This window comes from Ctenocephalides felis, unplaced genomic scaffold (genome assembly GCF_003426905.1).
Source record: "Ctenocephalides felis isolate EL2017-DRISC unplaced genomic scaffold, ASM342690v1 CF-g0.4_SCAFFOLD_01886, whole genome shotgun sequence".
NCBI lineage: Eukaryota > Metazoa > Arthropoda > Insecta > Siphonaptera > Pulicidae > Ctenocephalides > Ctenocephalides felis.
This window is the reverse complement of record NW_020538040.1, coordinates 170,952,012-170,973,493: the sequence shown is the minus strand read 5'-3', so window position 1 is coordinate 170,973,493 and position 21,482 is coordinate 170,952,012. Positions and strand designations below refer to the sequence as shown.

Below are 21,482 nucleotides of genomic sequence, written 5' to 3'. Positions count from 1 at the left end.
GAACTGATCAAATTTTCATGAAGGTAGGTCTAGCGGTTTCGGAGATCTAGTAAAAAAAGTAAAAAAAAAAATGCCATTTGGCGTCAAAAATGATCATCAGACATATGCACATCAAATTATCAGATATTTATAGAGATTTTAATAATAAGTATAAATTTTGTTTACATTCCTATGGGTTCCGTACCAATGTTTATCCGTTAGACGGCGACGCGGCGCTTACCCGCTTCGATATTTCGTCTCTATGCAGTTAAAGCAGTAGTTTGCTTTGAAAAAAGTTCAGAATTTCCAAAATATTTCAAAATAATTTTTTCTTCGAAAAAAAGTAAGTTTTTGTCAAAAATTTATAATTTCTCAAAAATCTAATTTTTTCAAAGTAAATTTTTTTTTCAAAAATGTTAATCTTTTAAAAAAAAAATAATTTTTGGTACGGGAAGTTCCAGCTATTTGCCTTAAGGCACGATGCCATGCGACCCACTAGTTTTTTGAAAATTTTGAAACCCTTTCAAATCAGTTGATTCATACTGTGAAAATTGTCGAGGACATTTCTTTGAACTATATGTGAACTTTAAACATTACAAATCTTGGTACAGAACCAATAGAAATGAAAACAAATATTATAACCATTATTAAAATCTCTATATAAATTTTTATAAAATGTCTTTTATAAGTTAACTTTCTGTTTTTTATTACAATCTGTCACACTTAGGACATTCAGTAATTGTTTTGACTTTTTATTAAATGGATTTTTGAATGGATGGCAACCCAGTAGTCGTCCAATCCACTTATGACTTCTATACTCGAAGTATTCGCTCACATTTTTATTATATACGACTCGTATATGCAACTATACCCACAAGAGACGATTTTCACTTGAGGCTATATTTGAGATCTACAACCTCAAGTGGAAATTTGACATCAAAGTTGCATAATGTCGGGCTTTGGTGGTAATTAACATTTTTGACCTAAATTTCTTAAACTTTTTTCTTCTGGATCTCCAAAACCAATTCAAATCGGACGCTCCGTTTCCTCAAAAAATGAATATGCTTTTAGTGCAAAAAATGAATTTATTTTTAGCTTCGTTTATAATCAAAACTCATAGGTTCGATACCCACCATGTGATGTCAAGCAGTAGTGCACCGGTTTTCTCTCAGAACTATCGATGGAATTATGTTTTCAAGTGAAAATATCCCTACGGAGCATTGTTGCAATATCACAATTCGAAAGTCTAGTTTCTTTTGAATAGCGTTCAAAAATAGATAAGAGCATTACCTCAGATAGTTAGGAAAATCGATGGATTGTCTTTAAGTAGCGTCTTTACCTAGAAATAAGCATCGTTGAAAACAGCTCATAGAACACTTAAAAGCTCTGATTTCCGTTAAAAAAATATTGTATGGACTAGATAAGCAGTTTAAACAGTTTCTTTGTTAGTATGATTACGCAGTTTATCGTCAATATTGGAGTTTTTGTTTTCGGTTATGCCCATATCGTCGTACTGCTTCGTTTATCAGCGAAAGTTCTTATAAAATAATGAATATTCAAAGAATTACTCGATTAAAACAATTATTACTCAAAAACTTATGTACATAAGGCTTATTGTACATCTTGTTCTTTAATATTGCATTTTTGAAAATTATTATTGATAATTTTTCACTAGACTAGATTTTATAAAGCTTTTACAAATTCCTTACAAAATTCAATCTAATATGGATATTGAACTTCCTGATTTTGATAATCACTCGCAAAATACGAAATTATTTTTTTTTATCTATTTTGTACGCTTCTCAATTAATTTTGCTTATCGCAGAAAAAATGAGTGTAGGGTAAAAATATGTATTATGTATTTGAAGTATGTTAGAATTTTGTCAAGGTTTGGAAATAACGATAGAACCGATTTGAATGACTCGAAAAATATTTGGTTTGTACTGACAATGCACAGAACTAGATATATATATATATATGTTTCGGAAAAACGGCGGAACAAGGGCCAGAAAATGATTATTTGATATGTGAACATAAAATTATCAGATTTCTATCAAAAGCGTAGCTTGCCTAAATTCGTCGGCAAGCTACGCTTTGCAGTAAATTTGCTCTGCACTGGTCACTCAAATTTACTTACTTTTCACTGGTCGTCAAACTTATCATAATTTTTTTTATAACTTCCCGTATATTTTTTTATAACTTTCACGCCATGCATTAATTGTGTTGTATTTCAGGTGGTGGAGAAACCAAATATTATTCAAATTTATATCTGATACATAATGATATCTTATATTACGTTACATTATTCTTTATCAGGCTTCCGACCAGGTATCAAAACCCGATGTGCCTCCCTTGTACGTCATAACGCCAACGTACAGGCGGTCAGAACAATTGGCCGACTTGACCAGGTTGGCGCACACTCTGATGCACGTTCCGAATTTGCACTGGCTGGTCATCGAGGATGCAGAAGTCGCTACCCCTCTTGTAACAAAGTACCTTCAAAGGACGGGCATGAATGTCGTCCATCTTACAGGTAAAGATGATTATTAGAAAAAGTAAATCAATGTTCTCATTTCAAGAGTTATATGAAATTTTATTATTTATATTCGTATGACACGACGGGGTCTGTGGAGTGGATTAAGTGGATCTTACTGTTGTATTATATTTATGTCTGGAACAATGCCATTGTGTTGTTCCAGATTGTATTATTTTTTGCCCCAGATATGTATGTGTGTGTGGTTTTCTGGCTCCAAGCCATTGTATCAAGGTTAATTATTAGTCGTAACTTTTCCAGCCTGTAGATTTTTTTCATAGTCCAGCATGATTTTTGTTAGCGATTTCATCATTTGATACCAAACAAATATAGTTAGCATTGGCACAAGAGGTTGATCAATAAAAAATAAATTAATTTATGAGTGATTATTAGTATTCCGAGTGGATTTATTACACATCATTGCAAACGAACGAACGAACACGTTAACTCGGAGTATTTTCTAAAAGCAAATATTCAAAAATCAATAATTTTAATTAATCAATAATTATAATTGAACCAGTACGAGAGTACTATTATGTACACAAATACTATTACTCATTTACGTACTATTATATTTACAAACACTGTTATATACTCTCGTACTATTATGTACGCAAATACTATTACTCATTCACGTACTATTATATTTACAAACACTGTTATATACTCTTGTACTATTATGTACGCAAATACTATTACTCATTCACGTACTATTATATTTACAAACACTGTTATATACTCTCGTACTATTATGTACACAAATACCATTACTCATTCACGTACTATTATATTTACAAACACTGTTATATACTCTCGTACTATTACGTACACAAATACTATTACTCATTTACGTACTATTATATTTACAAACACTGTTATATACTCTCGTACTATTATGTACGCAAATACTATTACTCATTCACGTACTATTATATTTACAAACACTGTTATATACTCTCGTACTATTACGTACACAAATACTATTACTCATTTACGTACTATTATATTCACAAACACTGTTCTATACTCTCGTACTATTATGTACGCAAATACTATTACTCATTTACGTACTATTATATTTACAAACACTGTTATATACTCCCGTACTATTATGTACGCAAATACTATTATTCATTCACGTACTATTATATTTACAAACACTGTTATATACTCTCGTACTATTACGTACACAAATACTATTATTCATTCACGTACTATTACATTTACAAACACTGTTATATACTCTCGTACTATTATGTACGCAAATACTATTACTCATTCACGTACTATTATATTTACAAACACTGTTATATACTCTCGTACTATTATGTACGCAAATGCTATTACTTATTCACGTACTATTGTATTTACAAACACTGTTATATACTCTCGTACTATTATGTACGCAAATACTATTACTCATTCACGTACTATATTATATTTACAAACACTGTTATATACTCTCGTACTATTATGTACGCAAATACTATTACTCATTCACGTACTATTATATTTACAAACAAACAAACACTGTTATATACTCTTGTACTATTATGTACGCAAATACTATTACTCATTCACGTACTATTATATTTACAAACACTGTTATATACTCTTGTACTATTATGTACGCAAATACTATTACTCATTCACGTACTATTATATTTACAAACACTGTTATATACTCTCGTACTATTATGTACGCAAATACTACTACTCATTCACGTACTATTATATTTACAAACACTGTTATATACTCTCGTACTATTACGTACACAAATACTATTACTCATTTACGTACTATTATATTTACAAACACTGTTATATACTCTCGTACTATTATGTACGCAAATACTATTACTCATTCACGTACTATTATATTTACAAACACTGTTATATACTCCCGTACTATTATGTACGCAAATACTATTATTCATTCACGTACTATTATATTTACAAACACTGTTATATACTCTCGTACTATTACGTACACAAATACTATTACTCATTTACGTACTATTATATTTACAAACACTGTTATATACTCTCGTACTATTATGTACGCAAATACTATTACTCATTCACGTACTATTATATTTACAAACACTGTTATATACTCCCGTATAGACATCCATCCAGATAATAGAAAGAAACTCAATTATATTACTAAAAATTAAAAAAAAAAAAAAAATGTTAGACTTCCTTACGTGTCGAGTCGAAAACGAATAAAAAGTATTTAATTTGAAAATCAAATTAATCTATAAATGACGTTTATAGAAAGATATGTGAGTCTAATAAATTTGTTTAGAAATGTAGTTTAATTTTCTCTCAATTATCTGGATGGATGCCATTGTTCAAAGTTTTTGAACAATGCAAACATATAATGCTCTGCCGCTTATAATGAAAACAAAAAAAATCCAAAGTGCAAGAAATGATTGTCAAATAATTAAAATTCAAAAACATTTGTGCTAGATTGAATTATGTTACGTGTTTCTTGTGTATATGTGGTAAACTAAAATTCATTTGGTGATCACGCAATTTGGGATTAGACCTTTTACTTATATCTCCTAACTATTTCTTTATTCGATTGATCCTTATTTCAGTTAATTTCATGATAATCCAATCAAAAATGAGTATTAATATGTTGGCTAGAAAATGCGTATCGCGTGCAAATAACAAAGCTGGCTATATGGAGCTTCGTAGATTTGTATTGCGTGTAAGTAGCCTTGAGTGAGATAATTTATGCATTAATACTACAAAGGATTGTTATCACTTCCATTAAATTTAATAAAGCAATATCCAAATTGGAATGACTTACTTCATCTAATTGCTCGACTGGGTCAATACTAATGTATTATTGAATAAGATACCATATAACAAAGAAGTTATTAATGTCTCTATCGGAACTTGTTACTTGAAAATGAAAATTGAGAGTTAGTAACATTTAAAATTTTGACTATAATTAAGCCACTTTTTGTAAGTATATAATGTATAACATTTTAAAATGTTTGTTCAAATCATGAACTCTATCATCGTACAAAGATGCATCAAAACCATAAAAAATTACAACAATTAATTACAAAGAAACAGCACGTCTTTCTCTACAAAAAACTAATCAGCACTATACAATTATCTAGTCCAAAAAATATCATTTTCATATTTTTTGAATTTTTAAAATTGGTTCAGGATTTTTGGTTAAACGTGGACAAAAGAATTCGCACTTATCTCCTGATTCTAAAGAAACGGCTCTGCCGATTGTCGCACAATTCTAATCAACGCGAGTACTTTTCGAATCGCATTGGATTTTTGAAATTTTTGAAATAGGTGCTGACTTTTTAAAAAAAACATCGACAAGAAGTCAAATTTTGGCTCTCATAGACACAACATATATGTAAATACATATACTTCTTCTAATTTTGGTATCAAACGTTCCGGAACAACGTTTGAAACATCGAGAAAATAGATAAAAAAAGTTGTCTATATTGGGCCTGTCGCATATGTTTTCCAATATAGTTTTTACCGCTGAACACGAAGTCAAAATTGGGGGTTGAATGGCAAAAATTCGAAAAAATTAAAAAAAAAAAGCTAAAGCTTCGATCTGGTAATTTTTCTGCATGATAATTAAAATCTTATCATTTTTGTCGTTGCCTAACTCTTTTTACCTTAAATGACTATTGAGTATTTACTTAAATGATCTATTAATTATTTTATTTTTGTAGATTACAGCAGTAATTTGCTAACATATTTTCAGATATTAAATTGCAATTGCAGCCAATGGGCAACAATAATTGAAATCTTATCATTTCTGTCGTTTCCTGACTCTTTTTACCTAAAATGACTATTGAGAATTCACTTAAATGATCTATTATTTTTTCGTAGATCACAGCAGTGATTTGCCAACATATTTTCAGATATTCAATTGCAATCGCAACCAATGGCCAATGGGGAATAAATATGTTTGCAAATTACTGCTGAATTATAGAAAAATAAACTCACACAGAAGATCTTTGAATTGAGACTTAATAGTAATTTAAAGTAAAAAGGGCGAGTGAACGACAGAAATTATTTAAGATTTTAATTATAGTGGATAAGAATAATTAGATCGGAGATTTTGTCGTTCTTTTTTTCAATTCTCTACCATTTGACCCCCAATTTTGACTTTAGACTAATTAATAGTAATTCAAGGTAAAATGGCCAGGAAACGATAGAAATGATTTAAGATTTTAATCATAATGGAGAAGAATGATCACGTCGGAGATTTTTTCGTTCTTCTTTTTTCAATTCTTTACCATTTGACCCCAAATTTTGACTTTAAATTATTTAATAGCAAGTTAAGGTAAAAAAGGTCAAGAAATGACAGATATTATTTGAGATTTTAATTGTAATGGAGTAGAATAATTACATCGGAGATTTTGTCGTTCTTTTTTTCAATTTTCTACCATTTGACCCCAAATTTTGACTTTAAATTAATTAATAGTAATTTAAGGTAAAAGAGGCCAGGAAACGACAGAAATTATTTAAGATTTTAATTATAATGGAGAAGAATGATTACATCGGAGATTTTGTCGTTTATTTTTTTCAATTCTCCACCATTTGACCCCTAATTTTGACTCTAGATTCGTGCTCAGCGGTTAAAACTACATTACAAAACAAATGCCACATACCCAAAACAGACAACTTTTTTGTGGACCTGTGTTATTAGGTATAATTTGTTAATTATAATTATAATTTTCTGTTCTTTGTTTTTTTCAAAAAAATGGGTCATACTTGCTTAGCTCTACCGCTAAGCTATTTTAATGAGTGTGGTGCTATTTAAAAATGCATCGGATTTTGTGGACAAAACTGTTGTCAATGCATCGATGGCCTGGTGTTTGGGAAACTAATTTTACATATGCGCTATAAATGCAACGCCTTTATGGAGCACGTGTCAGCAATACTCTATAAATACGATTCTGCAGCCGGTTATTTATCTATCACTATCGCTTCAACACAAAACAGCGATTCAATTTATTGAACAAATATGATCTATGAATATCAATAATTAGACTGTTAATTAATGCTTCGCGTGGTCTATAAAATATTTTTTCAGTAGAAATGGCTGTGAATGCACGCAGCGTGTCGCTTCCTCATTCGAATAAAAATCGTTAGTATTACAATATCGCGCTTTCGCGATTATGCCTGTATGATATATGATGTATGAGTTCTTTACGTGCCTTTTAATCCGATATTTATACGAAAGTTTTTGATCGATGTTTTAACATAGAATTCATTTGTATCAAATCTAGCACGGATAGTTGCAAACCACACGCCTCTGAGTTTCAATAAATTTTTGAAATGTATATATATATATATATATATATATATATATAATTTTTCTAACATGAGATTTTTTTTAATAGGCATCCAGATAATAGAAAGAAAACCAAATTGTTTCCTAAAATGTTAAATTTAATTGACTTTCTTACGGTTCGAGTCCCAGTTTGACACTTTTTGAGTGTCTTATTAAAATTATAACAAGTGGTTATGGCATTATGCATTAAGGCAAACAGCTGGAACTTTCCGTACCAAAAATTAAATTCTGTATAAAAGATAATTTTTTTTAAATTTTGAAAGTTAGAATTTTTTTTTTTTTATTTTGAAGTATTTTGGATTTTTTTTTTCTAAAGCAAACGCACTGCTTAGCTTCATAAAATATCCGATAATTTCATGTGCATAAGTCTAATGATCATATTTGACCGCCAAATGGCATTTTTTTAAAAAAAAATATAGATCTCCGAAACCGCTAGACCTGCTTTTCCAAAAATTTAATCAGTTTTTAATCTTGTCAATACAAGTAAAATGTTCTTTAAATTATTAAAATCGGACGCTCCGTTCTCTTAAAAACTGAGTTACCGTTTTTGGCTGTTTTTGTCCCGTTTCTTCGGATCGGCTAGACCTGCCTTTAGGAACTAATCAGCACTTCTCCTTATCAATCGAATATTTTTTTGTTTTATTCAAATCGGTTAATCGGTGTTCCCGAAATCGTCGACGAAAATTTGTATCCGCATACACACACTTACACGCACACACACACACACCCATTTTTCAAGGTATGCCAAAATGTTCAAAAACCTTTAAAACGTAAAGATATTAAAATTTATTTTTGTTTTTTTTTTGCAATTATTATAACTTACCCTACGGGAAGTTAATTATTATATATTAAATTTCAATGAAAATATTCAAACCTAACAACGTAAATAACACATGATATAAAAATAAAATGGAGTGATAAATAAAAAATTTACAACACAAATTATTTGAAAAACACAAACCCAATCGTGGTATTCAAGGATCCAAGATAGAAATGATCAAAGAAAAAATTTACTTGAATGGACAAAAAACGTCATCACTCAATATATTGATTAAAAAAAAAAGTAAATTTGATGACTTTTATTATTAGAAAACGTGTCTTAAGCGGGATAGGGACATGTTTCTAAATGGAAGGACCGGTGTTATATGAAAAATCGTATTGACCATAATCGTCTTAACGGGTTCTTATTGTATTATATTAAGCCCGGACCAGAGCATTTGCCTTGCTATTCTGAAATTTTGAATTATATTTTAAAAATTCTAAACGCGGTAACGCGTTTTATTTGCTGGACTTCAAAATCGACAATGTTTTATTAATTCTATATAATGTAATTAAAAATCTTTGAAAAAAATATTATTTTCAGTATTAGAATATTTGTTAAATGGCATAATTTGCATGATATTAATTAACGCGTGTTCAGTTCAAAGAGCCTGCATATTATCTCTTCTATCAATTGTAAGTCTGTATATCGGATATGAAAGCTTCTTTACAATGATTTATATCTATTTATATCTATTTATATATATATATATATATATATATATATATATATAACATGCAGTAGTATTTCAAATCGTTAAAGATGTATACTGAGTAATTTTATATTACTATAACAAAAAAAGTTTTCTTTATGATTTAAATTTTTCTTAATGAATTTTACAGACGTTTTGAACCCTTTCTTGTCTTATCTTCAATGTATATAATTAAAAACCACAATTACCACAAACGATGAACAAATTATGTGTATAACAGTCACATCTGTAAAATAAAATATTTCATTTTGAAAAATCAAACCAAAATTAAAAATATATGACAACAATTTTGAGGTGTGATTCACACCTCAAAATTGTTGTCATATATTTTTAATTTTGGTTTGATTTTTCAAAATGAAATATTTTATTTTTTCACACCGTGTGAACTCATAAGTTTGGTAAATATGACTTAGAGGTGTCATTTGTTTCTTGTTTATGATTGTTTTTTTTATTAATTATCTGTATGTGTTCATATGTGTGTATTATGCATGTATGTTTGCATTAGTATAAATGACGCCTCGCCATCTATTTCTTCATTTTACCCTGTACTATACTTTTGGTTTGAATTTAATAGAAAACATAAAATTATGAAATATTTTTGTGTTCATGATTTAATAATTTATGTTAAAATTGATTGTTGATTATATGATAAAATTTTATTTTAGCACCGATGCCAAAGAAATATAAAAGTAAGACGGTGAAACCCCGAGGAGTTTCCAACCGAAATCGTGGCTTGGAGTGGATTCGCGCCAACGCCACAACCGGCGTTTTTTACTTTGCCGATGATGACAATACTTATGATCTACAACTCTTCAAACAAGTCAGTATAAGTAAAACAATTTTTTTATTATCATAATAATAGTATATGTATTGTTTAAACATTTTTAATTTGCAGATGCGCTACACGAAACGTGTGTCTATGTGGCCTGTAGGTTTAATCACGAAATTGGGGGTGAGCAGTCCGGTAGTTAAGAATGGAACGCTTGTAGGATTTTATGATGGGTAAGTGATAGTAATTATAACAATTATTTATAAGATTCTTAAGATAAGAAAACTAATATAAAATAATATAAAATAAAATTAATTATAAAAACATCGTACTCCTTAATATAAAAGATATATCTGCGAACCCTATATTATTATATGTATTGGGTTGTTTGGAAAGTAACTTCGTTTTTATAGACATTTTGTCACGCAATTTTCGAACAATAAACAAATACTTTAATAAATTATGTATTAGCAGTTTTGGCCGAACATCTTTTGTCATATTTATGGAATTAGCATAATTCCGAGAACATACATTTTTTGGTCGTTATTGGCAAAAAACTGATAAAAGTGCTTTTTGACATGCTGGTTTGAGGTAATGGTTTTACAGCCCAAAAAATTTAATAGTGGCCGGAACAAATAATGGTCCGATGATGGCAAGTCTGGAGAATATGATGAATGGGTCATTGGGTCCCATTAAAGCTACAAAAGCTTTTGGCGATTGATCAAACTTATGTGAGGTCTTGCGTCGTCTTGATGCAGGACTTATACCTTGCTTGTGGGTCAATTCTGACCTTTGTTATTGAAGTATATCATTTAGTTTATCCAGCTGATGACATAAGGCATCCGAATTAACTTTTATGTTATCCCGGAAAAGCTGAAAAATGAACAACTCGTTTAAAATTTTACCAAACATACTGCATCACCTTTGTCTGGCAAATTTCAGCTTTGCACCTGTTTTGATCAGGTTTTTCTTTTTTGTTTCATTGGAAATTGTGTGTATTGTATTCTTTATATTCTATTTGACATTTTTAGTGGCAATTCGCTTCAAAACCTGACAATTTTCAGGACTTTTCAGAGGCGAATCGCGGACGCCAGTGAGACGACACACGTTTCTTTCTATGAGAACCATACATTGAGTTTCGAGAAAAACTCCAGACCTTTTGGGTAGTCATAAACTGTTAAATTTAATAAATTTTAACTCAATGTATTTTAACTCATGTATTGTTATTCGCCGATTTGCATCAACTAATGCCTTTCTCGCGTCTTTATCAGCTTCAATCGTACTTTTCAATCGTGAAGTTGGTGCATCTTGGACATCAAAATACCAGGAATGAAATTTAGCAAATCAGTTTTAGCACTGTCGTACTATCAACACGTCATTTCCGTGCACATTAGTCAATTTCATTTTGTCTTAAACAGTATTTTCACCTTTTCTATAGCAAACGAGTAAAATATGTCGAAAATGCTGATTAATTCTTTCCGTATGCAAAGTGGGACCATCTGAAAACTACTGCATGTAAATGATTAGAATTTTTTACACTCAAGCCTTGAAATATTTTTTCAAATCATATAATAATTACAGGGCTTAAATGTGATGTTAGGTTCAAAAAATATAGTTAAATTCTGGTGGTAAAAAAACGAAGTGACTTTCCGAACAACCTTATATACTATATTTGATTGTACTTCTAACAGTTATCTCAGTTGATTACTCTACATTGTACGGCTTTATAATTTTAATAACCAAAACTTAATGATTTATGCGTTTTTTGGCAGATGGATGGCTAATCGCAAATTTCCCGTTGATATGGCTGGTTTCGCGATAAACGTTGAGTTTCTACATTCGCGTCCAGATGCCAAAATGCCATATAGGCCAGGCTTCGAAGAAGATGGCTTTTTGATTAGTCTTAAACCATTTGAACCCAAAGATATCGAGCTAATGGCCGATAATTGCACTAAGGTGAATTATTTTTAATTAATTAACATACATATATTTTTAAATTCAAATACATAAATTGTGTCAATATATTTTTTAGATCTTGGCATGGCATACGCAAACAAAGAAGAATGAACCATCTTTGCCTTTAGACTTGAAAAAATATTCTGATACGAATCTCGTGGAGTTGAAGAAGATTCTTGTCTGATAATTCTGCATAAAATAACCAGTCGAACAAATAGAAAAAAAAACATAATTAAAATTACAGTTGATTCCTATTACCATAGGATATTAATAATAATAATTCTAACCATAGTTTAAAATTCCAGATCCAAAAAATGTCTTTAAAATTCTTAAGTAACACGACTATAAATTTTAGTCATATATACTCATTTTGCATTAGGCTATCGTCTCTTTTTCTTCGAATATTTAGCGAATTATTAAATGCGTAATATTTATTACGTTATCAAATTGGGCCGAGAACAACTTATAATACATGTGGAATGCAAACGCAAAATAATCGGTCGTGGTTTGTTGTTTATATAACTTGGTTATAGTATAATTAGCGATTATCGTTTATTTTGATACGAAATTATTGCAACTATTCAAATGTTTTCACATACATTCATTCATTTAGTTATTTTATTTCTAAAGATAACAAGAAATTACTTTTGCTCAAGTATTGGTGCAAATACAAAATACATTTATCAACAATTGAATCATAGTCGAATAATTTTCGCAATTTTCATGATGATTTAGCAAAGTATTTTTCAATGATTTTTGTCTCAAATTAAATTTATTTTGTTGGGCGATATTTAATTAATTTTGGTCCGAAATAATTTGATGCTGTTATAGTTTTTGAACTTATTTATTTTTAAATTTACTAATATTATATTTAACTCTAAATATTATAAAATCGAAATCGAAAACCACTTTTATCGAAATGCTGATTCGAATCCAAAATTTTATCGACCATCTTATTTTAGTTGAAATAACCTTTGCAGCTGTAAATCTGTTAAAAATTTATTGCTTTGATAAAGATGTGTTGTATTCTGTGATCCATTTGTTAATATAATATAATGCATGTAATAACTTTTTTCTAGATAAAGAAAATCGAATTCTAAAGTTAGATCTGTATCTATAACAAGCTTCTGGTTGCCGAGGCTGGGAAAACTAATCCTTAAACTTATTGAATGGACTTATAGAAAATGTGGTGGTTTTTGGTGCAGGTTCACTTTCCTTTTTTTAATAACTTAAGTCTATAAAAATCCAGTGCTGTTATAGTATTTTGATTTATCCTAATTTATAATTATTTCTATTAATTCATGCGTTAGACAATCATAATAAAACGGCATGACAAGTGTGTATGTATATAAAAATAACTTGTTGATGAAGTAAAATTAAATGGCAATGTATGTGGAACACCGATTATTATATTGATATTATCGAGCAAAACTTTCATTGACGAATTTTGCGTTTGCTTTCCATGTGAGTATCTGGAGTTGGGCCTAATTTATAAATATTATATTGTGATATGTTAACAAAGTTAATATTTGTAAGCAATTTGTGAATGCAAATTACCCGTATGAAGACAGGATGTGTGACATTAAACTACGATAATCCTAACCTTTTCAATAAAAATATTCAAAATAAAAATTGTTTTTGTTATTTATTACGTTTGATCATCTTTAGGATATTGATCATTATCCTAAAGACCTTGATTTTTTAAAATTAGAAATTAGGATTTTTTAAAATATTCTTGTTCACTATATTTTATATCGCGTTTTCGATATGTTGCTACAATACTGTTGTATAAATATAAGGTGACTAACGTCCAGGTTTGGCCAGGACAGTCCCAGATTTGCACCTTGTGGCCGGGTATTTCTAAAAGCAATATTTGTCCCGGATTGCACCGGTTTTTCGAAAATTTTATGTAAATTACTATAAATTATGAAAACAAGGAAACAAGTGCTGTTTTTTTTTAATTAATTATGAAGAAAGTGGTATAGAATTTTGTACAGGGCTCAAAAGCAAAAAGAATAAGATATAATATCGTAGGTAAAAAGTATACATATAGTCGAAACAAAGTTCTTATTAAAAGTTAATTAATATAAATAATATATAGTCTTACAAACTATATAATTTAAATGGCATTTCCCCGTCCCGGATTTTAATACTTAAAATTTTCCTTCCCGGTTTTGAATTAAAAAAATATGGTCACCTTAATAAATACATATAAATATAGGTTTATTGGAAAAAAAAATTCATAAAGAAATACTTCCTTACGTTTAATATTCGCGTAGGCCTTCTCCGTGAAGAGATTTGCAACCTAAGGTTTCATACCTTGATATCAAGCAGTAGTGATTTTACTTGAAAATATAGGTGTAATTTACGTTTACAATATAAAAATAGCTCTTCCTCGGCATTGCTGCATCAAATGAAAAATGTATCATCAGTATTAGAGAAATTTTAATAATAAAAATATAAATATAGGTCAACCAGTTGGGTTGCTTTCTGAAAATGCTACGTAGTTAATTATCACCATAACAGTTCATAGGTTTTTTAAGTTTCTATTTAAAAAACAAACAACCAAAAAATACTCTCGAAAGATATAAATGTTATCTCAAGTAGAAACGTAGTTCGTTTAAATAAACACGCAATATACTTCTCATAAGTTTATAAATTATGGATATTATTGTCATGTTTTTTTTTTCACTGTAATAAATTATATAAAGATTTAAATCAATCTACAATAATAACTTATTGCTTATATTTATATTATATATTATATGTTTTTCTGCATTATGATAAATGGTTGTAAATTTTCATTGGCATGCGGGTATAAATTCATATCCATCAATTGTTTTGCTTAAATTTTACTCTGATTTATTATCGGTAGTATTAGCAATTGGAACTATAATAATAGTTTCAAGTTTAATCTAATGTTTGAAAACCTGTAACAATAATATGCATATCTTGCTGAAATGTAAACATTTATAATATTTTATGTCAATACTAAATTTAAAAAGTATGTGTGTGTGTATGTGAACAGATTTTTTGCCGTAAATCGACGTTTCTCAAAAACGGCTGGACCCATTTCAAAAATTCAAAAGCCATTCGATGTCTATGAGGACTAGCGTTCATCAGTTCTGTGCAACGATCTGCCAAGCCGTTTCTTTATAAATAGCAGAAAAGTAAAAAAAAATTCGTGGTTTTAGCCCGCAATTCTGAATCGATTTTGAAAATTCAAAAACCGCTCGAAAAATATTGGTTGGGAATCGTGGCGATTAGTTTTTGGTAAAAATGCCGGGCCGTTTTCTAGTAATAAAGTGTTAAAAAAAAATTTCGGCGATTTTTATGAATTTTTTTTGACGGTAGATACCATAGTCTTATAGATCATACTAAAATATTACGGCCCTACGACAAGTCGTTTAACTTTAAAAATTCGTCAAAGTTTGCAAAAATTAGTATCGTATTTTTTGGCATTTATCAAAATTAGATTCTTCATCGACGTTTACTCTAAAACGCCTTAACCGATTTTAGAAATTTGTTTGATGCATCTCGATGAGGATTGTCGTTTCTCAGTTTTGTGCGACGATCGGCCGAGCCGTTTCTTTGCAATTTGAAAAAAAGTGTTAAACTTTCTGTCTACATTTAAGCTCATACTGCCGAATCGATTTTGAAAAATCAAAAACTGTTTGAAAGGTATTAGTTGGGAATGATACTGATAGTTTTAGATGAAAATCTACCGAGCCGTTTTCTTGTAATTAACTGTTGAAAAAAAATGTAAGTCGATTTTTATGGAACTATATTTTGAGCGATATATATCATGGTCTTATAGAACTTATTGAAATACATCGGCCTTATAACAAGTAGATTAAGTTTAAAAATTCATCAAAGTTTGAGAAAATGAGTAGTTTTTTACGTTTGTTAAAATTAAAATTGGACGATTTACTTGGTATAACGATAGAGTACTTGCTTATGTTTATTTATCTATGAGTACTTTTGAAAATGTGCTTTTAGAAAATACTCCGAGTTAACGTGTTCGTTCGTTTTGAATTATGTGTAATAAATCCACTCGGAAAATCACTCATAAATTAATTTATTTTTTATTGATTAAGTCGATTATTAACACATATCGGTAGGTGCATGTAATAGCCTCAAGGCAAAATACCAATACCTACTAGTTTTCTGTTATTTTGAGATCTTTATGCATACTAAAATTTCATTCAAAATGACATTTAAATTTTGTCGTTATGGTCGTTATGTCGCTGGTTTGAATCATTGCTTAGAGTTTATTCACAGGGTGGGCAAGGCTGAGCGTTGTTAATTATTTAAAGAACATGCCAGCAACTTCACAGTGAAAATTTCCCAAGTATTATGATTGCAAAGCGCAGCATTTCATTTTAGTTTTGTCACATTGTTTATCTTGGCTTCAATTGACGTTCTAGACATTTAAGACTAAATTTTAGATTAAGAGAAGATATATATATATTTTTTACGCATTATTCGAATTTTGTTTGATCTCAGAAAATCTTTGAATGTAACAAAAATGTCAGGCGCAGAGTCACCAAGGGATGGTCCTGCCGCGAATGCCGGAGTATCTTCCAATATTAGCTCGTTTCGAATGAGCGAAGGGGATTGGATTTGTAGTGATCCACAGTTAGTAAACAACAAAACAAAAAATTTCATTTGCTTGTTTTTTATATTTTGCGTCGATAAAACGTAGTGCACCGAAATGAATTTTTGTGTACAAGGTGTTATTATTTCGTTTCTTTCTGAATTTCTAAAACTTAGTTTAATCAATGAAAAAATTGGTCAATAGATGCATGTATGTTATCATGGTAGGGTTTTGGTTTCAAAGATTTGTTTTATATATTTTTATCACTCAAATTATCAAGTTAGATATAACATTTTTCACAAATAGTTATGTCAAAGTTTATTTTATCTCACTATTGATGTGCATGGAGTTGTGATGTGTAAGAGTTCACAAAATGTTGCTGGAAGATTGAGTTATACTTATATACATTAGTGTAATCAACATCTTTATGTTTACATAAGCCTTATGTTGTATTTAATCTTAATTATATCTGTCAAGACTAACATAATTTCATTCATTGATATTGAAATTGGAACCATTGCATTGCTTTTTCTCTTGATTTTAGATGTGCTAACATCAATTTTGCTAGAAGAACCAGTTGCAATCGATGTAACAAAGAACGAAGTGATTATCAGAGTAAGAAAAAACTCGGTACAGAAATAGGCAAAGCAGCTGCTGAAAAATCTCGTGGTTTGTTTAGTGCTGAAGATTGGCAATGTTGCAAGTATGATACAATGTTATAACAATAATTTTAGTGAAAATTAAGGTTTTTTATAACTTTTATTATATCCTATCATGTTTAACAAACTCACAGATGTAGCAATGTTAACTGGGCACGCCGTCCCACATGTAATATGTGCAATGCTCCTAAATTTGTTGAGGTTGAAGAGAGAACTGGTTTGGGAGGAGGCTATAATGACAGAGGAGTTGTTGAATACAAGCAAAGGGATGATTCTGATAATGAGTATGATGAGGTAATTGTTATCTAGGTAAATATTGAATGTTAATTTAATGTCTTCCTAAATAATATAACATAATCACATAAAAATTGAAGATGATTGTCCATTTTTAGTATTTTAATTACACATATATTAATAAAAACTTACATGCATTTAGTATATGAAATGGACAATATTTTAGTGTCTAAATCATATTAGTATTTAATCATTTTGCAAGATGTATGAAATTAAAAGATATTATCAGTTTGGTCGCAGAAGGAAAAAGCGAGATTCATATTCCAATTCCAAAATGAAAAGGGATTATTACGAACCGCCTCAGAAGCCAGCAGTTCGTGAGGAAGATGAAGAAGAAGAGGAAGATGATGATGATGAAGAGGTAGAGTTGAACTAATTTTAATTATTTATTAGTTACTAATTTATTTTTTTAATTGCTTCTTTCTTTTATTAAGGGCGGTGATTTATCAAAATATGATTTATGGGGAGAAGATGATGTTGAAAGCACAAAAGACAATTTGAAGAACAAAAATGAGAGATTTTCTAGAAATACACTTTCTCGTTCAAGATCTCGGTCAAGATCTCCCATCAATGAGAATAATCTGTTTAATAGAAGAACTAAAGCACGGTAATTTGAACATTTCAATAGAGCCTTGCAATACTTCTGAACTAGCAGATGTATATAAGCGCTAAAGTAATGTCATTCCAGTGCTCTTAATTCACTCGAAATTACAATTGCATAAGATAATGTTTGATTGAACTTTTAATCTAGTAGAAGAAGTTTCTAAGTTATTTATATTAATAACGATTATTAATTGTTAGGCTTCCAAAATTGTAATATTTTCTGAAAGGACACGCAGGTTGGCCTTAACTGCTCTTTTAGGCCTTTGTAAGCTTTTGGTAGTGTTAGATATATTAATTGTAAATAAAATTGTATTGACTTATGTTTATAACAAAAAAATTCATTCGAATTATTTTATGAAGATTTTTTTTTATAAATATGATGCTATTGCTAATCAGCAAAGCTTATTACATGTGCTACAGAAGTATGCATAGTTTTCAAAGATCTTGAGATAAATTCCTTCAAATTATATATTTAAGTTAATACAAATGTTAATATCATGCTTATTGTATGATGAAATTGTAATAAAAATATTACATCCAAAATTTATCTGATATTTCAATACTTTAACAACACATTCATTGTTTCATAAAATGTTTGTTGCTTCATCATTGAAAATTTTTAACTTACCTTTTAAAGATTTTTTTTTTTTATTTTACTGTTTTTCATGTTTGTCGTGTCAGCATTAAATTTTGGAAGTTACATACTCTTCTGTGTGCATAATTGTTTTAATTCATTTGAAACTTATTATTATTTTTACAGATGGCAAGCTTTTTAGATACAAAAGGATGGACTAAACTGCGGTAATGATTCAGATTTTTAAATAAATTTTGTAATTTTTTATTGTAATTTTAATGACTATTTGTATTTTTTTAACTAGAGGTAGTTTTTGTGAATTTTATTTAAATAAATGTTATTTACGACGTATTTTCATATATAAGAAAGTTATGGTTTGATTTTATTTTATTTTATGCATATTGTTCACTGAATTTTATGTTGTAATTCAAATCGATGCATTTTTGCTCTTGATCGTGCGACGAGGCCATCTTTTGTTCAGAAGCGTAAGGACGAATAAGAAATGTCAAAATGGCCGAGTTAACAGTTTGTTGCACACATTTTAACTAGGACCTGATATGTATGACTTGCTTCGTGATTTAAAAGTCACACATATTTGTGTATTTTATTATTAAAAGATTATTTATAGTAATGTTATTTTAATCAGTATTAGGTATGTTTAGTAATCGGATGGTAGTGTGTAGCTACTGATGTTGTGCAATACAAATATTTAACTTGACGTATGATGCAAATAAAAAAACGTGTCAAACTGTGGAAAATTATGGAAGTTTTATGATTTATATTTTTTGCAAGGGATTTTAATTAAACAGACCTGCTTATTTTTATATTATCTGCACGGTAATCATTATTATCATTTTCTAATATCTATTAAATGCTTATTTTCAATATTTAATCTGATTGAAAATGTGACACCTTGCAATACAGGTGTACATACCAATGATTTAAAGATTGTGAATTTCAGGGAGTGTCATTTGCATTATAATCACCTATAATTTATTGACCGTTTATATTTTATAGATATTTTTATGCTCTGATTATTTTCTTTTGTTACTTTTTCAAATTATCATGGTACAATTTATTCATTGAATTTGAACCGACAATATATTGATATCTGAAAAGTTTAATATTTTTGTCAAAACGTTCCAAGTAAATTGCAATAACAAATTAAATACTTGTACCAAATGAAATTTACAAAGTTTAATTTTATTCTAAGTTACTGTAATACATCATTTTGTGTCAGTGATACATATTCATTTCGTATGTATGAACGCTTCTCATATTGAAAAAAAGGTGAAATTTTATTGCTTAATTGTTTAAGAATTTCTTTTTAATTTTAGCTTATAATTAGTGAGCACCATGTCTACTTCGGCTGTATATATTCTGGATGTGAAGGGGAAGGTTTTGATATCTCGTAATTATCGAGGAAACATTGATTTGGGTGTTATTGATAAATTTATGCCACTTCTTATGGAAAAAGAGGAAGAAGGAATGGTTACACCTATATTACAAACAGCAGATTGCATATTTGCATATATAAGACAAATAATCTGTATATAGTATCTACTACAAAGAAAAATGCAAACATTGCTCTTGTTTTCGTATTTTTGCATAAAATTGTACAGGTATTCACATTTATGTTTTTGAAAGTTACATTAATTATAGAGTGTTCAAAACACTAGATAAAATAATATCCATATTCTCCTCTCAGATTTATTTCACGCTTGACAATTTTGTAGTTACTATATTATATTATTTTGGTAAATTTCTTACTTCATTTGTAGGTCATGGTAGAATATTTCAAGGAACTGGAAGAAGAGAGCATAAGAGACAATTTTGTTGTGATTTATGAACTACTAGATGAGCTTTTAGATTTTGGTTATCCTCAAACTACTGACAGCAAAATATTGCAAGAGTATATTACTCAAGAAGGGCATAAGTTAGAAATTCAACCTCGTATTCCTATGGCAGTTACAAATGCTGTATCATGGCGCTCAGAAGGTGTCAAGTACCGAAAAAATGAAGTATTTTTAGATGTAATAGAATCCGTAAATCTTTTGGCAAATGTAAATGGCAATGTTCTAAGAAGTGAAATTGTCGGTGCTATCAAAATGAGAGTATATCTATCAGGAATGCCAGAATTAAGATTAGGCTTAAATGATAAAGTTCTATTTGAAAGCACAGGCAGGGGTAAGTCAAAATCTGTGGAACTTGAGGATGTGAAGTTTCACCAATGTGTGCGATTATCTAGATTTGAAAATGATCGTACCATATCATTTATTCCTCCTGATGGAGAGTTTGAGTTAATGTCTTATCGACTTAACACACATGTAAAACCCTTGATATGGATTGAATCAGTAATTGAAAGGCACGCACACAGCCGTGTAGAATACATGATCAAAGCTAAGTCACAATTTAAAAGACGGTCAACTGCAAATAATGTGGAGATACTGATTCCTGTACCAGCTGATGCAGATTCCCCGAAGTTTAAAACAACAATTGGAAGTGTTAAATATGCTCCTGATTTGAATGCATTTACTTGGTCCATAAAATCATTTCCAGTAAGTTTTATGACATATCCATCTGATAAATGTAACTACAATACTAACTAATAATGATTTTTTAAGGGTGGTAAAGAA

General features: G+C 29.5%; 3 protein-coding genes across 3 annotated transcripts; all 3 read left to right on the top strand.

Moving 5' to 3' along the window:
• The first annotated feature begins 2,302 nt into the window (after positions 1-2,302).
• Positions 2,303-12,751, top strand: LOC113378064 (galactosylgalactosylxylosylprotein 3-beta-glucuronosyltransferase P-like). Its single transcript, XM_026618576.1, has 5 exons — positions 2,303-2,512; positions 10,060-10,214; positions 10,290-10,396; positions 11,936-12,119; positions 12,196-12,751. Exons 1-5 carry the CDS (start codon positions 2,404-2,406, stop codon positions 12,301-12,303), a joined length of 663 nt encoding a protein of 220 aa, XP_026474361.1. The 5' UTR covers positions 2,303-2,403; the 3' UTR covers positions 12,304-12,751.
• A 3,745-nt stretch (positions 12,752-16,496) lies between these two features.
• On the top strand, positions 16,497-19,187 carry LOC113378062 (zinc finger Ran-binding domain-containing protein 2-like). The gene is made up of 6 exons (XM_026618574.1): positions 16,497-16,757; positions 17,261-17,419; positions 17,510-17,669; positions 17,899-18,030; positions 18,104-18,276; positions 19,033-19,187. The coding sequence occupies exons 1-6, from the start codon at positions 16,648-16,650 to the stop codon at positions 19,046-19,048; spliced, it is 750 nt and encodes a 249-aa protein (XP_026474359.1). The 5' UTR covers positions 16,497-16,647; the 3' UTR covers positions 19,049-19,187.
• Positions 19,188-19,397: 210 nt separating this feature from the next.
• On the top strand, positions 19,398-21,482 carry LOC113376258 (AP-1 complex subunit mu-1-like; the record flags this gene model as incomplete). Its single annotated transcript, XM_026616166.1, is given in 5 exon segments — positions 19,398-19,498; positions 20,184-20,377; positions 20,380-20,468; positions 20,628-21,404; positions 21,471-21,482. Coding segments are annotated over 4 exon segments (1,053 nt in total), but the record flags the coding sequence as incomplete, so codon positions are not given.

What these genes read in the sequence shown, in the direction of transcription:
- LOC113378064 (XM_026618576.1), top strand. Translation starts at nt 2,404, where the DNA reads ATGCACGTTCCGAATTTGCACTGGCTGGTCATCGAGGATGCAGAAGTC. An exon ending in GAATGTCGTCCATCTTACAG is followed by an intron (nt 2,513 to 10,059) that starts GTAAAGATGATT and finishes ATTTTATTTTAG; the next exon opens with CACCGATGCCAAAGAAATAT. An exon ending in TGGCCGATAATTGCACTAAG is followed by an intron (nt 12,120 to 12,195) that starts GTGAATTATTTT and finishes TATATTTTTTAG; the next exon opens with ATCTTGGCATGGCATACGCA.
- LOC113378062 (XM_026618574.1), top strand. Translation starts at nt 16,648, where the DNA reads ATGTCAGGCGCAGAGTCACCAAGGGATGGTCCTGCCGCGAATGCCGGA. An exon ending in TGGATTTGTAGTGATCCACA is followed by an intron (nt 16,758 to 17,260) that starts GTTAGTAAACAA and finishes TCTTGATTTTAG; the next exon opens with ATGTGCTAACATCAATTTTG. An exon ending in AAGATGATGATGATGAAGAG is followed by an intron (nt 18,031 to 18,103) that starts GTAGAGTTGAAC and finishes TCTTTTATTAAG; the next exon opens with GGCGGTGATTTATCAAAATA.